Source organism: Phragmites australis, chromosome 11 (genome assembly GCF_958298935.1).
Source record: "Phragmites australis chromosome 11, lpPhrAust1.1, whole genome shotgun sequence".
NCBI classification, from domain to species: Eukaryota; Viridiplantae; Streptophyta; class Magnoliopsida; order Poales; family Poaceae; genus Phragmites; species Phragmites australis.
Genome location: NC_084931.1, coordinates 32,753,384 through 32,770,722, shown reverse-complemented (window position 1 = coordinate 32,770,722; position 17,339 = coordinate 32,753,384). Strand labels below are relative to the sequence as shown.

The 17,339-nt window shown below is 42.2% G+C and overlaps 1 protein-coding gene and 1 long non-coding RNA gene across 5 annotated transcripts; both read right to left on the bottom strand.

Annotated features, from left to right (window-relative positions):
- Positions 1-4,875, bottom strand: LOC133885886 (uncharacterized). 3 transcript variants are annotated; one of them, XR_009903275.1, is made up of 9 exons: positions 4,260-4,875; positions 3,663-3,760; positions 3,394-3,545; positions 2,717-2,835; positions 2,470-2,579; positions 1,996-2,115; positions 1,270-1,359; positions 589-687; positions 1-491 (listed from the first exon to the last, which is right to left on the bottom strand). It is a non-coding gene; the product is annotated as an uncharacterized LOC133885886 (long non-coding RNA). The 3 variants fall into 3 exon arrangements; XR_009903276.1 differs by lacking the exons at positions 3,394-3,545; positions 3,663-3,760 and having other exon boundaries at positions 4,260-4,608; positions 4,712-4,873; XR_009903274.1 differs by lacking the exons at positions 3,394-3,545; positions 3,663-3,760 and having other exon boundaries at positions 4,260-4,870.
- A 2,665-nt stretch (positions 4,876-7,540) lies between these two features.
- On the bottom strand, positions 7,541-16,979 carry LOC133884869 (GBF-interacting protein 1-like). Of its 2 annotated transcripts, none has more exons than XM_062324446.1 (10): positions 16,594-16,979; positions 14,639-14,682; positions 14,233-14,347; positions 14,065-14,143; positions 12,974-13,605; positions 11,863-12,139; positions 11,493-11,769; positions 9,176-9,319; positions 8,239-8,730; positions 7,541-8,112 (listed from the first exon to the last, which is right to left on the bottom strand). In XM_062324446.1, the coding sequence occupies exons 1-10, from the start codon at positions 16,766-16,768 to the stop codon at positions 7,822-7,824; spliced, it is 2,526 nt and encodes an 841-aa protein (XP_062180430.1). In that variant the 5' UTR covers positions 16,769-16,979; the 3' UTR covers positions 7,541-7,821. The 2 variants fall into 2 exon arrangements, with proteins under 2 accessions (XP_062180430.1, XP_062180431.1); XM_062324447.1 differs by having other exon boundaries at positions 13,055-13,605.
- Positions 16,980-17,339: the final 360 nt, after the last annotated feature.

Genomic DNA, 17,339 nt, shown 5'->3' with positions numbered 1-17,339 from the left:
TCAGCAAAAAGGCCAAGTAGTCCATCATTAACAATATCAGTTATTCTTACAGTACTCCAAAATTAAACATGAAAGGAGCACCTTGCCAAGGAGAAAGCTAAGATAAATGTTTGCTGCATTCAACCATATCAGTCTTCCTCAACCAACTGATAAGACCATCTACATAAAGGTCCAGACTATACTGAACTCATTTCTAATGTTGTCTCTCTGAAACTACTACTACAACAACAACAACAACAAAGCCTTTCAGTCCCAAACAAGTTAGGGTAGACTAGAGATGAAACCCAACATTCGCAGCACTTGGAAAAAGGCCCAACCATATCAGTCTCTGAAACTACACCAAAAGAAAAAGGCCAGCACTTGATTGGACGGGAAGGGACTCACATTGTGGAAAATGTAGCACAGGCATTCTGGGAGGAAACGAACATTCGCAGCTTCACCCCAAATCAGAAAGTAGAGCTCAACCAAGCTGTTTTTTCTGTTCTTATTTACTGCTTCAAGGCACCCAAAGAAAAGGTGGTAACTGGTAAGCTTCCTGAAAGATTATAGCATGCACACAGAAAGCTCCCCCACAAGTATTTAAATTACCTGGTCCACACAACACGCTTGCCCAAGTAACTACACCATTTTATGTAGTTGTCCAGAACTTTGCAAAAAAACTTCTGTGACAGCCCTCTCGTCGATTTTCTGCAAGAGCCAATGTCCCATATAGTGTGTGTTTCATATATACACATAGAATTTACTGACAAATGGACACAAAAGATTATTGGCAAAGATTACGTACATGTCAAATGTCTGAAGTTTACTAGCAACACATTACACAACAACAATCAACCTAGGCATTACTGATTAATAATTATGTAAAACCCATTCATTACTTCAGGATTCGATTTCCTTTGACAAAACTTCAATCTCCCAAGGAAATTGTACTAACAGAACTAGATTGAGAGGTAATAGGCTTCTAAATTTGTATGCGATAAACTAACAAACACAAAAACTGATTATCCATATTTTCATCTTTTGTTCTACAAACCAAGCTTAATTTACATGAATTACACACAGGAAGCTAAGCAATAGATGAAAAATACTTCAGCAAGGCCATTGTGAGACATCCAGCTACAGTTCATACAGTTTTCAAGACTGGGTTTATGGCAAACGTTGTTACTGTCTCATAAATCCTACGATGGAAACCTTGTCAATGCCACACTTATTTAGTAAAACCTAGAACCAGATGATAAGTTGTCTAATAAAAAGAGCAAAAGAACTCACTGGTTCTGTCCCAACAGGCAGGCTGAGCTGGGACTGAGCACTGGCTAGGGAAAGTATGACATTTTCACGCTGGTTCCGAATATTATCATCCTCGAAGAACCACCCAACCGGATTAGATACTCAATACAAAGGCAATATAAAATTGGATCACGAATTAGAGGACAAACAATTGGATCAGCAGCTAAAGAGAAAGAAATAACTTCCTGCACAGTTTCTTAATGAGTAATTGAGCCATATAATACAAGATCATCAGGTCAAGCATTACAAACCACAAACTTTTGCAACAGAGTCTAAGACGAATCAGGACACTTGGTTCAGTTGACTTGTTTTTGAAAAAGGTTCTTGTATGAATCGTAATGTGAGAACATCTGCATAATATCAAATTGTCCATGTCCAAACCAATATAACAGAGTAACCCAGTGTCTCAAGACTCAAGGTGGCTTGTCAACAAGCAAAAGAAAGCTGTCAACAGGCCAAGGCCAGTTAGTGTTCTAGTCCTTTGACGCTTCCAAAGTAGAGTACAAGCACTAAGCAACTTACATGTGTTTTTGGCAAAGCTTTCATTTATGCCAGATCTGAGCACAGATTGCCCCATAATAATATTAGCTAAATATCACGGTGCATGACATCACAAGACAACTATGCTGCTCAGAACGAACAGCAGTTTAACTGTAGCATATGTACATGCAGGATAAATTATTAAACCATTCAAAACATTTTCCTTACCTAGAATCCAAATACATATTGCAAAAGGTCAAAAATGACCTTTTGTCTTAGCTGTGGTGCATCATAAGGGAACCGTGGCAGATCCACACAGTTTTGAATTGCCGCTGTTGCAGCCCTGACCTAATAAAATTGCACGAAATTTTTGTCAACAACACAATGATATTTTTAAATCTGTTAAGGCATGACAAGAAAATGAAAGAGCTCTTGAGTCTTTAGTACCACCATAGACAACTAATGTTGTAATTTGTACCACCTATTTTCTGCTCTTTATTAGCTACAAGTAAATCCCAAAAACATTTTAATGCTCCGGCAATCAAAGTAATGATTCAGAAACATGTCACTGTCCAAAACATTTATTTATGACAGGTGGGAGTAGAGAAAAACAGTGGGAAGTATATAGCTATATACATATGCATTGACTGCATGGTTCATTTCACTGCAGAAACTGAAATTATAAAAAAGAAAGATTAATACCTGGGGAAAACCCAATGATATTTGCCACCAATGATGGTGCATCAAGGGGTACAATATTGTACGGCATAAGTTCACCTGGCAGGGTTGCATCAGATCTTTTGTTTTTTTATCTGAAAAAATCCAATGCAAAAGAATAACAGTTCAATAATAAAACAGCAAGTACACTGGGAATGCGATCAGATGCAAAATCATGAAAATGATTCCTGAGAATTCTTGCGAAAGAGTAAAGGAAAAGGTCACGAATTACCTCTAGAATTTGCCTACCAAGTCTATCAGTAGGTGATTGGCCAACAAGAATTTCCAGAACATCAAGCAAACCTCAAGGTAGCATAAACCTTTCTCATTTCCACAGCTCTGGTTCCCATCCTGATCATAGCAAACAAAATTGAATACTGATGAGTAATATCATAATGTACAAAAGATGTTTCGCCATGCATAAGGCCATCTCCAGCAGATACTCTAAAAATACACCCCCTATAATACTATTACAGCATCCTTCAATACTATTACAGTATTCCCTATTTTTTTCATCTCCAACAGCTATCTTATTTTCTACCTTTCGTTACTCTCATCCTCCTCTCGGTCCCACGTGCATCATCAGTCAACAGTGATACAGACTCCCGTTTCTATCGGTATTTTTGCCGAGCAATACTGGAACCCGCTTCCCTGTAGCCGTTGGAGATTCGTTTTTGCCGAAGCTGTTGGAGACGATACGGCATGCAAGGATCGGCAAAAGGACAGGAGTACAGTGATACGGAGAGGGATACCGATGCTCCTGGACATGGCCTAACACAAGGGAAAGTAAGTACTAGAGGAATATAGTAGTTAGGAGGGGGGGGGGTAGGCCGAACAGCTTTCAATGCATTAAGAAAGAGAATAATTAAAAATAGACAGCATAGCCAAAAGGCAAATTTCGATGCATACTATGTACTAAAAGCCCCTGACTCCCTCAGTCTCTCCTGCTCTAATTGCAGGTCATCAATCCGCCGACTGTTGTATTCCAGATAGAAATTCCACAGGACTTGAATGCCATTTTGTCAGTCAATTGAAGCCCCATCCTTCTTAGCAAGTTTTTGCTGCCAAATGCCGTGATATCCATGGAAGTTAGAAATGTTTAACTGGGAAAGAGACTGAACGGAAATGGAAGTAATTAGTATGTGTAGTCATGTGGTACAATGAGAGCAAGCATACACCTTGATCACAGATGCTAAACCGGTCTTGAATTGTAAAACTACTCGCCCCTCGCTGCTGGGATCCAGGTTTTGAGCCATTGCGTATGCTTGGTCGCGGACTGGAGAGCAACGAGAAAAGATATGTGTTGCAACGATATCAAAACACCAGCCTTAATAAAGCTACCGATTTCCATTACTCAAAAACCCTTGATTAAATTTTGCCAGGGGAAATTCTACTAGTTTGTCTCTCATTCTTGTTGTTAAATCTATCTGATCTACTCTGCTGCTGCTGTGTTTCCCAAGTGACCAGAGGACCGGAATCAAGAACAAGTCAGCAACACTAAAAACCTGATTTTGCAATATCAGTCTATCATAGCGCCTGGAAACCCCACTCACTCCGACTGAGTATCCTTTGATGACCCAAGGATTATCTCAACACCAAGCAAATTAGTTGAACCGAAATCAGCAGTTCGAAAACCCCACCCAGATCTGTAATTAGCCCACAAATCAGCCGCCACACGGCAGGCACAGCAGCTAGCTGCAACGAAACTCCATGGATCCTTGCTAACTAGCCCAACAGAGCGACACAGATAAACGCGAGAGAGAAGAGGGGCGTACGGATCGGATCCGAGCGACGTTGGCTTGGGGCCCTCGTCTTCGATGTTGGTGGCGGTCTGGAGCCTCCGCGCGGGCGGCGACGGCAGCCCCAGGTGACAGTTCGGCATGCCATTACTTTTCATTTTCTTTTTCCCTCTCGAGGCATGAAAAGACCAGAATGGCCTCCCTCCCCTCTCCTGAGCCCGACGACGACGACGACGACAGAGGAGACAGGCAACAACGACCACGAGCTACCCAGCCCAGCCCTCCACCTCCACTCTCGCCACGAGGTTCGCCGAATCTAGTGCTGTGGTGGGGGCCGGCGACCACCGTCCTCCGCCTCTGCTTCTTCTTCTTCTTCGCCGCCCAACTGACACGTAGCAATCATAGGTTCAAGTCAGCTAAAATGCCACCCAACTGACGGCGGTCAGGCCAGGCATTTCTTTCAAAAGCTGCATGAATTGGATCCTCACCACCGCCTCCGATGCCAACCTTCGTGCCCTCTACCCCACGGTGCTGCCTATGAAGTGAGTTCAGTCGTCGGACTGTCGGAGGAGATTCGTTTCCCGCCGGTGCATCCGTCGAGGCCTCTGAGCGAGGAAGAAGAAGAAAAGGGTCTCCTTCGGCAATTCCTCGGTGCCAATCTCATTTACCGTCCCCGGCGGTCGTTATTTCGTTTACCGACCACCAATTGCTGTCTCGACGGAGCACCGCCGCGTCCTGGTTGTTCCCTGCGCTCTCCCTCACGTTACCCATACGGAGACCTCCGGGCCGGCCGCAAGCCTGTGTACGGTGTCGGTGCGGTGAGTCCCTCGCCGGCCGCATTCCGAGGAGGCGCTGTACGTCGCCAAACGCCGGGCCTTCTCCATCTTGGCCGTGGACACCTTGGCCTTGCCGCGCTCGTGCGCCAGCTCCTTCTCCGCGAGGCGTCGAGCGGCGTCGCAAATGCGCTAGTCATGTCAAGCGGTTCCTCGGCGCGCACCGCTGCGAAGCCCGTCTGTGCCGTCCCGTTGCAGGCGGTCGAAATTTTACTGTCGTCAAGTTCAAGCGGCGATGGCGGTGGCGGCGGCGGGACATGGCTCTTCTTCGCATGCGTACGAGCAGTAGTTGATGCTGAAAAAGAAATTCTGGCCATAGCTGCCCATGGCAGAGCCGTAGCCCCCCGTCGTACTCATACTCCAGCTTGGGCCATAGTTGCATGGCGGAGCGTGCCTACAACGACACGGCCGTTTGTGGCATCGGGGGTAGGGCTGTCATCAAGCTGTTCTCGACCGAGCTCGTCGCCTCAGTTTGAGTTTGATAGAAATTGGAGCCGAGTTTACCATCAAGTTCGAGCTTCGACTTGTTGGGTCTCAAACCATGTGTATGCAGTGACGTAATTTTGAGGTTAGATAATTAAACTTTATATTGATTGTGAGGTTAAAAAAATAAACTTAGTTAAAATGAATGCGCACCTGCTTTGCCTCAACGGATAACAGTTGTAGTTAGCCGAGTTTTTGACGAGCTATTCGAGCTCGACAAGCTTGTAAGCTTATGGTTAGACTTAAGTTTGGCTTGTTAAGGTCTTGAGTCAAATTCGAATCAAACTTATAACGAATCGAGTTAAGTAGCTCGCGAGTCTTAAGCTTTTTTTAATAACCCTGATTGGAAGGGATGTTAGCATCGTGAATTTTAGGTCTCGAGACTAGTAGGCACCTTTACTTAATTATGTACTCTCTTCGTTAAAAACACATAACACTTTTATTTTTTAATGCTCTTTAATATATAACTTTGATCATTATTTTTTATTAAAATATATAATAACAAATAATATTATAAAAAGTATTTTTTAAGATAAATTTGCACGTATGATTTTTATATTTTTGAACTAAATATATTAGAAGCTAGTTACGATTAAAATTTTAAATTTTTGATCGGATTGTAGTTAAAGCCTAAGTATTTAGGATCAGGAGGAGTACTTATTATAGGCCCATGCATGTTTAAATGGAGAAAACTCGGTCAAAGGGGCGAAGAAATTCTTAGGCGCGAGTGACCAGAATGAGGTTGAGATCTTGGGCCTTCCGGGGAGAGCCAGGCGGCAAGCTGTGTTTAGCGATCGCCAAGGCCGACGCCGAGCAGCAGCCGCCGGCATTGGCAGGTGGGTCAGCGCCGGATGCGTTGCCGGAACAGCAGCAAGACGGTGCATAATGCATGATCTAGGATGTCATGAGCCGTTTGGTTGTGACAAATCAGTGAGCACGTCTAATCCACATTGCAAAAAGAAATTGCAAAATACGAGTTGCAGGTTTCAAATATCAAATACTCCTAAAGCACAAGGCTATTATAATTATCATCGACATTAAAATCAGTGCGAAGAGCAAGGATGTAGACAAGTGTGAACATGACATATTTGAAACTCATACTGCTACTAGTATAGATTCTTAGCATAGTTGTCTCGGAGATTTGTCAGTTTGTCACCAGAGCAACTTGTCAAATGATTAAACGAGCCCCGAACATCCTCTGAATCAAATACTGCCTCCGTCTCAAAATATAAGATGTTTTAAGATTTTTTTTTAAAAAAATCAAATTTTATAAATTTTAACCAATAATTAATTAAATTATACATATATTTTAATATACAAAAGTTACACCAATAAATCTGTATTTTGTAGTTCTTTTAATAAGATATTAATTTTATAGTAATTAGCAATATATTATAAAATAAATTAATAATCAAAATATACTTTCAAAGATTTTTTAAAATCCTTATCAGTCTTATATTTTAGGACGGAAAGAGTATATATAAAAAAGATACCGTGAGTTAGCACCAGGATGCTAACTAACTGTGACAAATATGACACAACAACCATAACAAAACAACAAAACCGATGTTCTAAATAAGTTGGGATAGATTAGAGTTCCATTCATATGAAGACTGATAATAATAATAATAATAATAATAATAATAATAAATATACTAATAATAGTTAAAAAATGATAATAATAATAAATATACTAATAAAAAAACCGACTATATAAAAAGATGATGATAATAATAATAATAATAATAATAATAAATATACTAATAATAGTTAAAAAAAATATGACACCAGACAAAATTAGAAATGTTGGTGAGTTCATGATAGTATTAGATGCCATTTCTTCAGTTTTTATCAGCTGTAAGTTCGAAATAAATACATCATCTCCCAAGACTTCCATTCATACAATTGACGGAGCAAAGCCACATGGACACCATCTGACAAAAATGCGCGAACATTCAGAAACGAGGCAGAATCAGCGCAAGGTGAAGAAGACCAACTCTCGGAAATCAGAAGCGATTCCTTGTTAGGTGATTATGTCTCAGTTTTACAGGTCTGCACCTACGGACATAGAGCTCACTATAGAAAGAAATCACAATCCATGAGTCTGGCAACACACGCAACATGTTAAAACGCTCTCTAGAACTGTTGTATGCCCGGACCCCCACAGCGCTCGAACACAAGCTCAGCCAGTCCGAACTGCTTACTCCACATCGAGTTAGGATACGGGCACGCGAAACTTGTCTCGCAACAGTGAAGAAGCCACTATAACAGGGGTACAGGGCTCAGTAGGTGTTCTGGTGCTGCCAGCTCGGGTGAGACGGCTGCGATGGCGCGGTCTGGAAGCCGTTCAGGCTGCCATCAGCCAAGTTCTGGGGGTGCTCCTGCGTAAGACCACCCTGAGAGCTGTAGAAAGTTGGGTACCCATGACCTCCAAATTGGGAGGGTTGTGGCTGCTGCGCCTGGCGAAAGCCACCCTGCTGACTCTGTCCCTGGTAACCATAGAAGTGGCTAGGCGGAAGTGCTGACGCTGCTCTTGACCCCGAGCCATGAAGCCACATTGCAGAGTTGTCGCCCTGTAAGAAAGACCAAAAATCAACATTTCTCTACGGACTAAACATCAATCAACTGAGATGAAATTAATAAAGCCAGATAGCACAAAAAAATTTCCAAGGTTACATGAGGCAACCGGCGGCAATTACCTGCTGTAGGGCCATGTATTGACTGGTATCTTTGTATTGTCTGCTCAACGCTTCATCAAACCCAAGAGGTGTTGATGCAGAGCCAGTACTCTGGTTAAGGGTGAAATTTGCTGGAAGATTACTAGAGCTTCCAAAGCCTCCATAACCAGACATGACTGACGAAGGTTGTTGTTGTAAGCCTGTAGCAGACAGGTTGTTCTTGTACTCTGGTATCGAGTACTTCATACCAGATCCAGGCACAGCAGCAGCAGACTGATGGAACGGCCCATTACTTGGGTATGCTTGCTGGAATGCAGCTGATGGTAGGTAAGCAGCATAGTTTTGAGCCAAATATGGATAGCCAATTATGTTTGCAAAAGGTGTAAGAGGTACAGTTGGCTGAGAGTAAGGGTGAGCAGCTAATTGCTGAGGGAGAGGAGGCCCTGTCGCAATGCTTGTATTTGGAAGATTCTGTGTGGACTGAGTGTTGGAGAAAACTCCTGTTTTCAGAGCCTGGGAAACATGTTCACAAATACAGACTTAGCAAAAGGAAAATGAGACAATACTAATACCAAGCAATACATACAACATCAAAAACCTGGATGTCAATACTTAAAATAATAAAGTTCGACATTCCCCGAAAAGAAAATCAACAGGACAACTTCAGAATCTATAATTTCCCATTTTAATCAGGATAGATTTGGCTACCTACTAATTTTATATCACTGATCTAGGATGCTGCTTCTATGAATTTTCTGGTTAACTTAATAATCGATATTGACTGGTCAAGCATGTGCATGGGAACTGGATTTTTCTAACACTGGCACAGCCACGTAAATCCATTTCTACATGAGATAAAGAATACAAGCCATTTCATAACATTCTAAAGATACAATATAATGACATATATATCGAAATGAAGGAAGTCAGAAAAAGATGAATCAAATATTTAACTAACCTCCTGCATGGAGATGGCCGGTCTAGGATTAGTAGTTGAACCAGTGTTATATTTTGCTGCCAGATAAGGTGGTAGAGAAAATTCTAAGTCATGAAGAGTTGATTGATTGGACCCCAATAGGCTAGTGCTCAACGGATTTGCTTGCTGGGGGAACAAATGACGAGAGTGAGAATTGTGCACAAGCATAATCAAGTGGATCAAATAAATATACAGGCAGATAAATAAATTCTAGCATAATACTTTTCAGTAAGAATAAGGAAGTTTGACACGAAATACACCAGATATGGCCGTATGGGAACCAGGAAAAAAAACATCTGGTCTCAATGATTCCAGAAATGACCAATGTTTTTCAGAAGCGACAAATTTAAGGCAAAGTACTTGTTTTGTACAGCGAGCAAAGTCCTTTCTTCCCTTTATGGTTTATTTTCCAATAAAGTAAAACTAGTACATGTCTCCTAATGGTTTATTTTCCTATAAGGAGTTGACCATTACCAGCAGTAACTGGCCAGAAAAGAAATTCTAATTCCACCTTCTGAATCCTTATTTCAAAGGAATTAGTGTAAGATAAGATGGTTTCAGGAAGATTGCATATTTCACATACACTTAGTAAGAAAACTGTAATTTCTCATCTAGTTATCTTTTTTTTTCTCAAAAGGCAGTTCAAGCTTTTTTTCTTAGATAAAAAGGGAAAATATGCTGTGCAGAAGACCAATTTGGTGAACAGGTACAAAAAACTACTTCAGGGTGTTGTTTACAAGATGGGTGGATGAGTTACAAGCATCATTTTTCACACTTCTTCACCAAATTACCTTTCATTACCATTGTTCAAAAAATCGGTGATCGGTAGCTGCTCGGCTGGCCGGGAGTAGGGAGTAATCGGTTAATCTAGGATTAACTGAATTAATCGATCAACCATTAATCGGTTGGTATAAAAACACGTGATCCAGACAGACCCTTTCGGCCGCTTGGCCCACACACGCGCAGCGGCTTGAGCACCGGCACACCTCCATGGCGCTTGTGACGTCAGCCTAGAGAAGCGGCTCCCGACCCAATCTTCCTCCTCACCGCGCACCGGCTCGAAGCAACGTGGAGATGCAATCTAAGCCGTCCAAGAGAATTCAATGGTTCACCGCCATTTTCGCCCGGATCAAAAAACACGACGCACTCCCAGGAACCCTAACCCTAATCACTTTTCGCCCCTTTCCATTTCAGCTGCGCCGCCCGCGAGAGAGAGAACGAGAGCGGCAGCCCGTGAGGTTCCTAGCGGCGCAAGGCCGCCGGCGAGAGCCAAGCGGAGGAGGCATGACGGCGCTGCCCAGGCCTACCCACCAGCGCGCGCTAGCGACTAAGGTCACGTGTGGCCCCATCGGTGGAGCTATGGTGGCGCCCAACGCACGTGCGGTGAAAAGGGAGGAGGTGCTCCAGCGAAGCCCGACACTCAAAAGGAGATGGCGACCGTGGGGAGACCACCAAACTGAGAAACTCGCGTGCGCGCCACAAACGCCGAGAAGGATGGGTCCCCGCCTGTGAGAAGGACATGAGATGGCAACGGTCCTCCTCGACGACAACGACAGCAAGCATAAGATAAGTCTCACGATGCCTGCCCCGATGGGATTTCTTGAGGTAGGGTTCAAGATTTTGGGATGTTAATTTGGGGAATTTTACAACTAGGGTTTCGGATTTGGAGGGGTTTGGGGATGTTGACCACCGATTAATCGGCCAGCCGATTATCGGCTTATACGCTAATCTACTCGTTGCCCTACCGATCACCGATTACTTGGCTGATCAGCAAATTTTTTCATCACTGTTGATTACCAAATATTTTGGATAGCTTAGAAAGCAAGACCAAAACACAACATATTACTTGAATTTGCTTAACATAAAGCAAAAAGGACAACTCTAATGGGTCCTTAATTACTTTAATTTACAAAGCAACCTTTTTAAAACAGCAAACATCAAAAGAAAACTACATAGTGACCAAATATGCTCCCCAGCTATATATATGATTGCCTTACTACAAAAGGTGATATTTCAATTACCTCCGCTGGATTAATATAAGATAGCCAACACTAAACTTTAATGCCTTTCTGTGATCCAGAACACAATTCATAAGAGCAAATTTCAAAAACAACACTAACTTTGTTGACATTTCATATCAACCTGATGCTTTTCTTCAACATTGTATTACATGTTTTATTGTCTATGACCATGTAGATTATACTGAACATTGCATGCAGATACAACATAGCACTAGACACAGACAATGGAATATCAGTTGTCATTGCTGTACGAAAGATCAAAAGAGGGGCCAGCTTACCATCAAGTTTGATAGATGGGAAAGAGTGTGTGCTTGGTTGTTTCCTTGTGGGTCCTCCATTGCGCTTGGCTGTGATGTGTTCGTGTTCGAATATGCATGACTTGATGCGGATGACAGGTCATACTGAAGACCAGATGGATCAAGTACTTCCTGCCTCAGCACATCAGCCTGTGAGACAGAAGGTGCATCAACATTCTCCATGGTAGCTCCCATAAGGGCCTCAAGGTTCTCGTTTGCTGATGAATTCACAGCACCAGTGTCATAGTAATCTTGATTCCTGCAACAGGCAACTTCACAGTGTCAATAGTCCTTTTACAAAGAGATGCAACCAGTGCAGCGAAACAACAAAAACAGCTGTAAAGCGCTTGACCTTGCATCTATTTGATCTACTGGTGCAGATTCCCCCCCAACAGGCAACTCCGCATTGCTATCAGTGGTCTTTTGTGGGAGGAAACCCGAAAATGCACCGGACTCAAAACTGCCAAAGCTCAAACTAGCACATTCTGTGTTTGTAACTTGCAAATGATCAGGAATTATCACTGCAGGGTTATCTTCGGCAAAATTATTTGCAGCTAACTCTTCATTATGTAGGCTTAGACTCTGGAAGTTTGCTGCTGCTGCTGATACATCAGCATTGGAATCCTCAACTGCAAGGAGATGCCATGATTAGAAGTTACAAATATAAATTGAGAGCTATAAAAGGAATCAGAACTCATTGCAGACCATGCCAACAAGCTTATTCAGCATTAAAATCAAGACCAAGCTACCACAACACAACATGGTTTGTAAAAATGTTTAATGAACAGCACGACATGTGAAGCAATTTATGCATACAATGCATGCTGCATGGATAAGCTCAAAAGTGTAAAAAAAACTAGAAGCGGCATAACTTTCCTTTTTTTTTTGGAAGCACAGAATAACCTGCCAGTCCAAAGTTTATTATAAAAAATAAACAGTATGATGTCTAGAGTTATTTAATATGCATGAACTATCATATATGTTCTTAAAAAAACTAACTATATGTTATCTCTCTCAGTCCAGAGAGATTGATTATTTGGCTCTTTATTTGTTCCTACCTTCCGGATTATGCTTACAAGTATCATTGCACAGATAAATTCATCCTGCTCAGGGTGAAATATACAGCTGATGAGGTGAGACTAGCAGACAAATGGTAGATAAGCCATTTGCACTGAACCATCATTAGATATTTGAATTATTTTACCATAATGACTTATAATTAACCCAGTCTTTCTTTAATTTTAACCAAGACTGACCAACCTTTTAGTGGAATATCAAAAGCATCTTCTATAGAAGATGTTGTACTGTTTTATCCATAGCTAGTGAATAGAAAACAGTGACAACATATCCAGGTTCTCCACATGGAACAGGATAAAAGGATGTTTCAAAAATAAAGATATGGCCTCTCAGATGATTAACCAACAGAAGCTAAGCGGATTTTCTACAATTAGTTCTACACTCACCTTCACCCTCTGTGTAAGAAAACTGCTGAGGCTGGTAGGAACTCGAGTTCTTCAATAATCCATCATTATATTCAGAATTACCTTTATCATGTTCCAAGTGTCTCTCAGAAGCAGTTACTGGTCTCACTGCCGAAGTGTCATTTTCATCTAAATGTGAATTTTCATGTGAGTGAACCACACAATCAACCAGCGTAGATGACTGTAACAATGCCTCATATGGGTCACCAGACGTCTCAGGGAAGGAGGATTGATTCACTGATGGTGGCTCGTCTTGTGAGGACCAGTCATTCCCATATGTGTGCTTGTTGTCAGCGGCAGAATGACTGTAATTCTTAACCTGAACAGAATCTTGGACAGGAGGTAATCCCTGGTCAAGCTCTGTTGGCGAAGCTGTGCTGGCAGATTGTTTCGGATTCTGGCTTAAGGTGTTTGGCAAAGATGGGTACTGTCCAGCATATCCTCTGTCAGCTGTAACCACAGGTTTGCTAGAATGCTTTGCCTGAGGCCTACCCATTTTCACAATATCAGCCATCGACAACTGACCTGGCGTCCCAGACCAACCTTGCTGAAACCCAGATGATGATTGCAATGGTACTGCTGGTCCATCAGCAATATGTTTGTTTGCAGAGGAACTGCAGGAGACAAGAGAGGACATGAATATCCAACAGAATGTAAATAAAAAGCAAATAATCTGAAATCGTCCACAAATACAACAAAAAAGGAGGTTTTTAGCAATAGGCATCCTTCCAACATCTGAAAAACATATTGTTGATTCTGACCAACCACGATATTACAGATTATGTTGTCGCCAACAACATCATGCCATAATCCAAATCAAAATGAACTACCCAACAAAAGAATAAGTTCAAGTCCAAAACAAAGAAGTTAATGGAAAGGACTCAAGCTATCCTAAGATGTTTTTCAACATGGCAGGAGAATCAACGGTAACATATCTAGGCATCTCAAAGGCCATCAATAAGAAGATTTGAGTGGAAATGTAGATCAAAGTAGATGTAGGTTTGCCAAAAAAAAAGGATAAAAAGCACAGATATCATCCTTCGAATAGATAGCAGAAGGGATGCTTTTCTTACCTTGGAATTGTTTGCTTCTGATTGGAATTAGTAGATGGCATACCAGGTCCCGAGACTGATGATTTTGAGGCCGCATTATCTGATTTTGAGAATGAGACAAACAGAGGTTCAGAAGGAATAACAACCAAGAACAATAGCCTTGAAGGTAAAGGGTGTTCATTCTATTACCAATGGAGCTCGAGTGTACAGAACTGTTCCGTGCACCACGATCCGCACCACCTCTAGCGCCTCGACTTGTAGAATTATTTGCTGATCGAGATCTTGGTTCGGGAATCTCTTTAATCTATGTAAATGCCCAAAACTATAGTTGTTATTTCTACTAAGAGTAGAGCTTTTTCTAAACAGCCCCAAAATTGTAGTTGAATATCCTAAATTTTGGTGAAATGAATCATGCAGAATAAAAAGAATTGATAATGTAGACATAGAAAGATTTTTTTATTCATCTAGCAAAACCATACGATACAAGATGATTAGCTACCAATTTATACGTAGCCCAACCAAAAGTTATAAAACGAAGTGACCATTTGAGGAACATAGGGTAATCATTTGAGAAAAAAGTTCTGTGTCAACTGACCTCCTTTTTCTTGTCGCGCTTGCTCTTTACCTCTTGAAAAGTATCTGAAAATAATAATAATAATAATAGTGGTAAATGAGATATCAATGTTCATAAATGTGTTGGATTCCATTAACATAACAAATCAATCTTGGTATTACTGCCATATACACATAATGTAAGCTAATGAACAAAACGGCAGGATGGAATTGGTATAACAAGATCAGATGATATCCAAACAGCCATTTAAATTGACAACAAACAACAACATCAACGACAACAAAGTCTTTAGTCCCAAGCAAGTTGAGGTAGGCTAAAGATGATTCCGACAAGAGCCACAAATAAAAAGGATCAAAAGTAAAAAAGAAAGTAGTTGTAGCAATAGTAAACTCAAATTTGTATCCACGTTAATAGGTTGCAGAAGTACTTCGCTAAGTTTAATAAGCCACGATGTATTCATAAAATCCAAAACTATACCTTCACTAAGTTCGGTTTTCTCACGTCTTTAAAAATTGCGCTGAACTTCACAAATCAAAGAAAAGCATGCAGTCTGAACTCTCAGGTAGTACAAAGTTTACCCTACAGTACCAGTACTAAAATATAAGCTCATAAACTCTTCCTGAAGCAAATATATAAACATAGTGTAAATTAAAAACTAAAAGCAAAAGCAGCAAAAATCATTCTTCTTATGCATATGAATGATGAGAACTAACAAAAGAAGATGAAACATCCCACTGGTCCGAATTTGACGAGTTCAACACAGCCTAAAAAGTAAAAATAAGACGTATATCTGAGACGAAACCCAAGGCATACACACCTTCCTCTAGATTTTATAACCAGATGATAGGAAACAGAATCTAAAAGAGTAAAAGTTCAAAATAAGATAAGAAAAATCCCTTACACTTTTTTCAAAAAGTCTTAAAAAATAAACCCTATCCCTGAAACTCCCATATGAAGTAAATAAAGATTGCAAAAACAGCAATTACATATATCCTTATTTCCCATCCATGATATAACAGAAATAGATAGACAGTACTCATCCCACAGCAATACAGCAATGATTAACAGATCTCGGATAAATATAGGCAACAAAACAAGCAGCTTAGCGGTGTTTCCACTTTTGAAACTTAACTAAAATGACAATCCAGAAGGTCCACCTCCTTTCCCAGTCTAAAGGCTGCCTTTCTAAACCTGCTAGCTAAATTTACCACAACGGTCCTTTCTAAATCTAGTAGGTAAACTTACCGCAATCGTCCAAGAATCAAATATCAATTGACGAACTTGTGTCAATTTCCCTCCCACGTTGGAAAGCCAAAAGGTCCCGACAAATTCAGCTCACTTATCTTCCGTTCTCCCAAGTCCCAAGCTGATTTCGGTGTCCACATTCTCCTCACCATCAACACATTACATCGGAGAATAACAAGTCCTCCTCACAGAACAGCCACAAAAAGTGGAGCATTCTTCAAGTGATTGGCTGACTGACAATTTACACCATAGTAGACTCAAAAGGAGGAACAGCAGAGACATAACCAGAATCTACCTACACGCTCATCCAAAAATGGAAACTCTTACCACTATTAGTATTTAGCAGTAAATCTAAAACAGAAACCCTAAATAGGGTCAAATGAGAAGAATATTTGCCACAGTCCTTACAACTCCTAAAATCTAAGACTACAATTTGATACCGAATTAGATAGCTAAAATCGTGATGACAGAACTCAGAGCCCCGAAAAAAGAAAAAGCAAGACAGGTTCATCAGATTCCCACTAATCCGTAGAGGCGGCGCTCTCAGAACGCAACATTCACGGCGACGAATCGCCCCAGATCGACAAGAGCACGCTGGTCCAAGACCCATCCAAACCCTAACTGACGTTCTCTCCAACTCCATCGCGCATCCACGGAATAACCGGTGACGGAACAGCTAAAAAGGAACCAAATCGTGGGAGTAGGGGAGACAGCGCGTGCCGGGCCCGAACCTTGGGAGAGGAGGCGGCTGACCGCCTCGTCGGGGTCCATGCCGCACTCGCGCAGCGCGGCGTAGATCTCCGCCTCGGGGCGGTTCACGATCTCCTTCAGGCTCTGCACCAGCTTCCTCGAAGCGGCTGGGACGGGCGCCGCCGCCCCTTTCCCTACGGTTCCCCCGCCGCTCATCCTCGCTGCCGGGATCCCCTCCTCGCCGGGAAACCCCTCGTACTAGGGAACAGGGAGACGAGACGAGACGAGGCGCGGCCCGGCGTTGCGGCGGCGGCTGGTGGTGGTGGTAGCTTCGGGTTCGGCTTGGGTTCGCTTTGCTCTCTCCCACGCAACGCAACGCAACGCAACGGCGGCCTAATTCCAAAACCCTTCCTCCCCCTCCTCCGCTGCGCCCGTTTATATAGCTGGACAAAGGCTGAATGGATGGATTACGGAGAAGGGGTTAATAAGGGGTGTCTAATTCTCGCGCACGTCATCAGGCACGGTCTTGTGTGATTTCGGATAGCAAAACTATAATCACGCGGGTTAGTAGATATTTTTTTCCTTGTCTTCTTCTGCTTCTTTTTTCTCTAATGGCTCGCCCCCACCTCGTCCTTCTTGATCTGTTCATGCTCCTCCTCCTCCTTTTTCGGCGAGCTCGCTCCCACCCCGCCCTCCTCCATTGTCTTCGGCGGCTTCCCGCTGCCGGATCCGCCACCATCGACTGTCGTCATGCTAACCTGGATCCGCCTCAGCCGCCCCTCTCCAC

Excerpts from the sequence above, each read along its gene's own strand:
- LOC133884869 (XM_062324446.1), bottom strand. The coding sequence starts at position 16,768 with ATGAGCGGCGGGGGAACCGTAGGGAAAGGGGCGGCGGCGCCCGTCCCA. Across the intron at positions 14,348-14,638 it reads AGCGCGACAAGAAAAAGGAG|ATTAAAGAGATTCCCGAACC; the intron begins GTCAGTTGACAC and ends GCATTTACATAG. Across the intron at positions 14,144-14,232 it reads TGTACACTCGAGCTCCATTG|ATAATGCGGCCTCAAAATCA; the intron begins GTAATAGAATGA and ends TCTCAAAATCAG.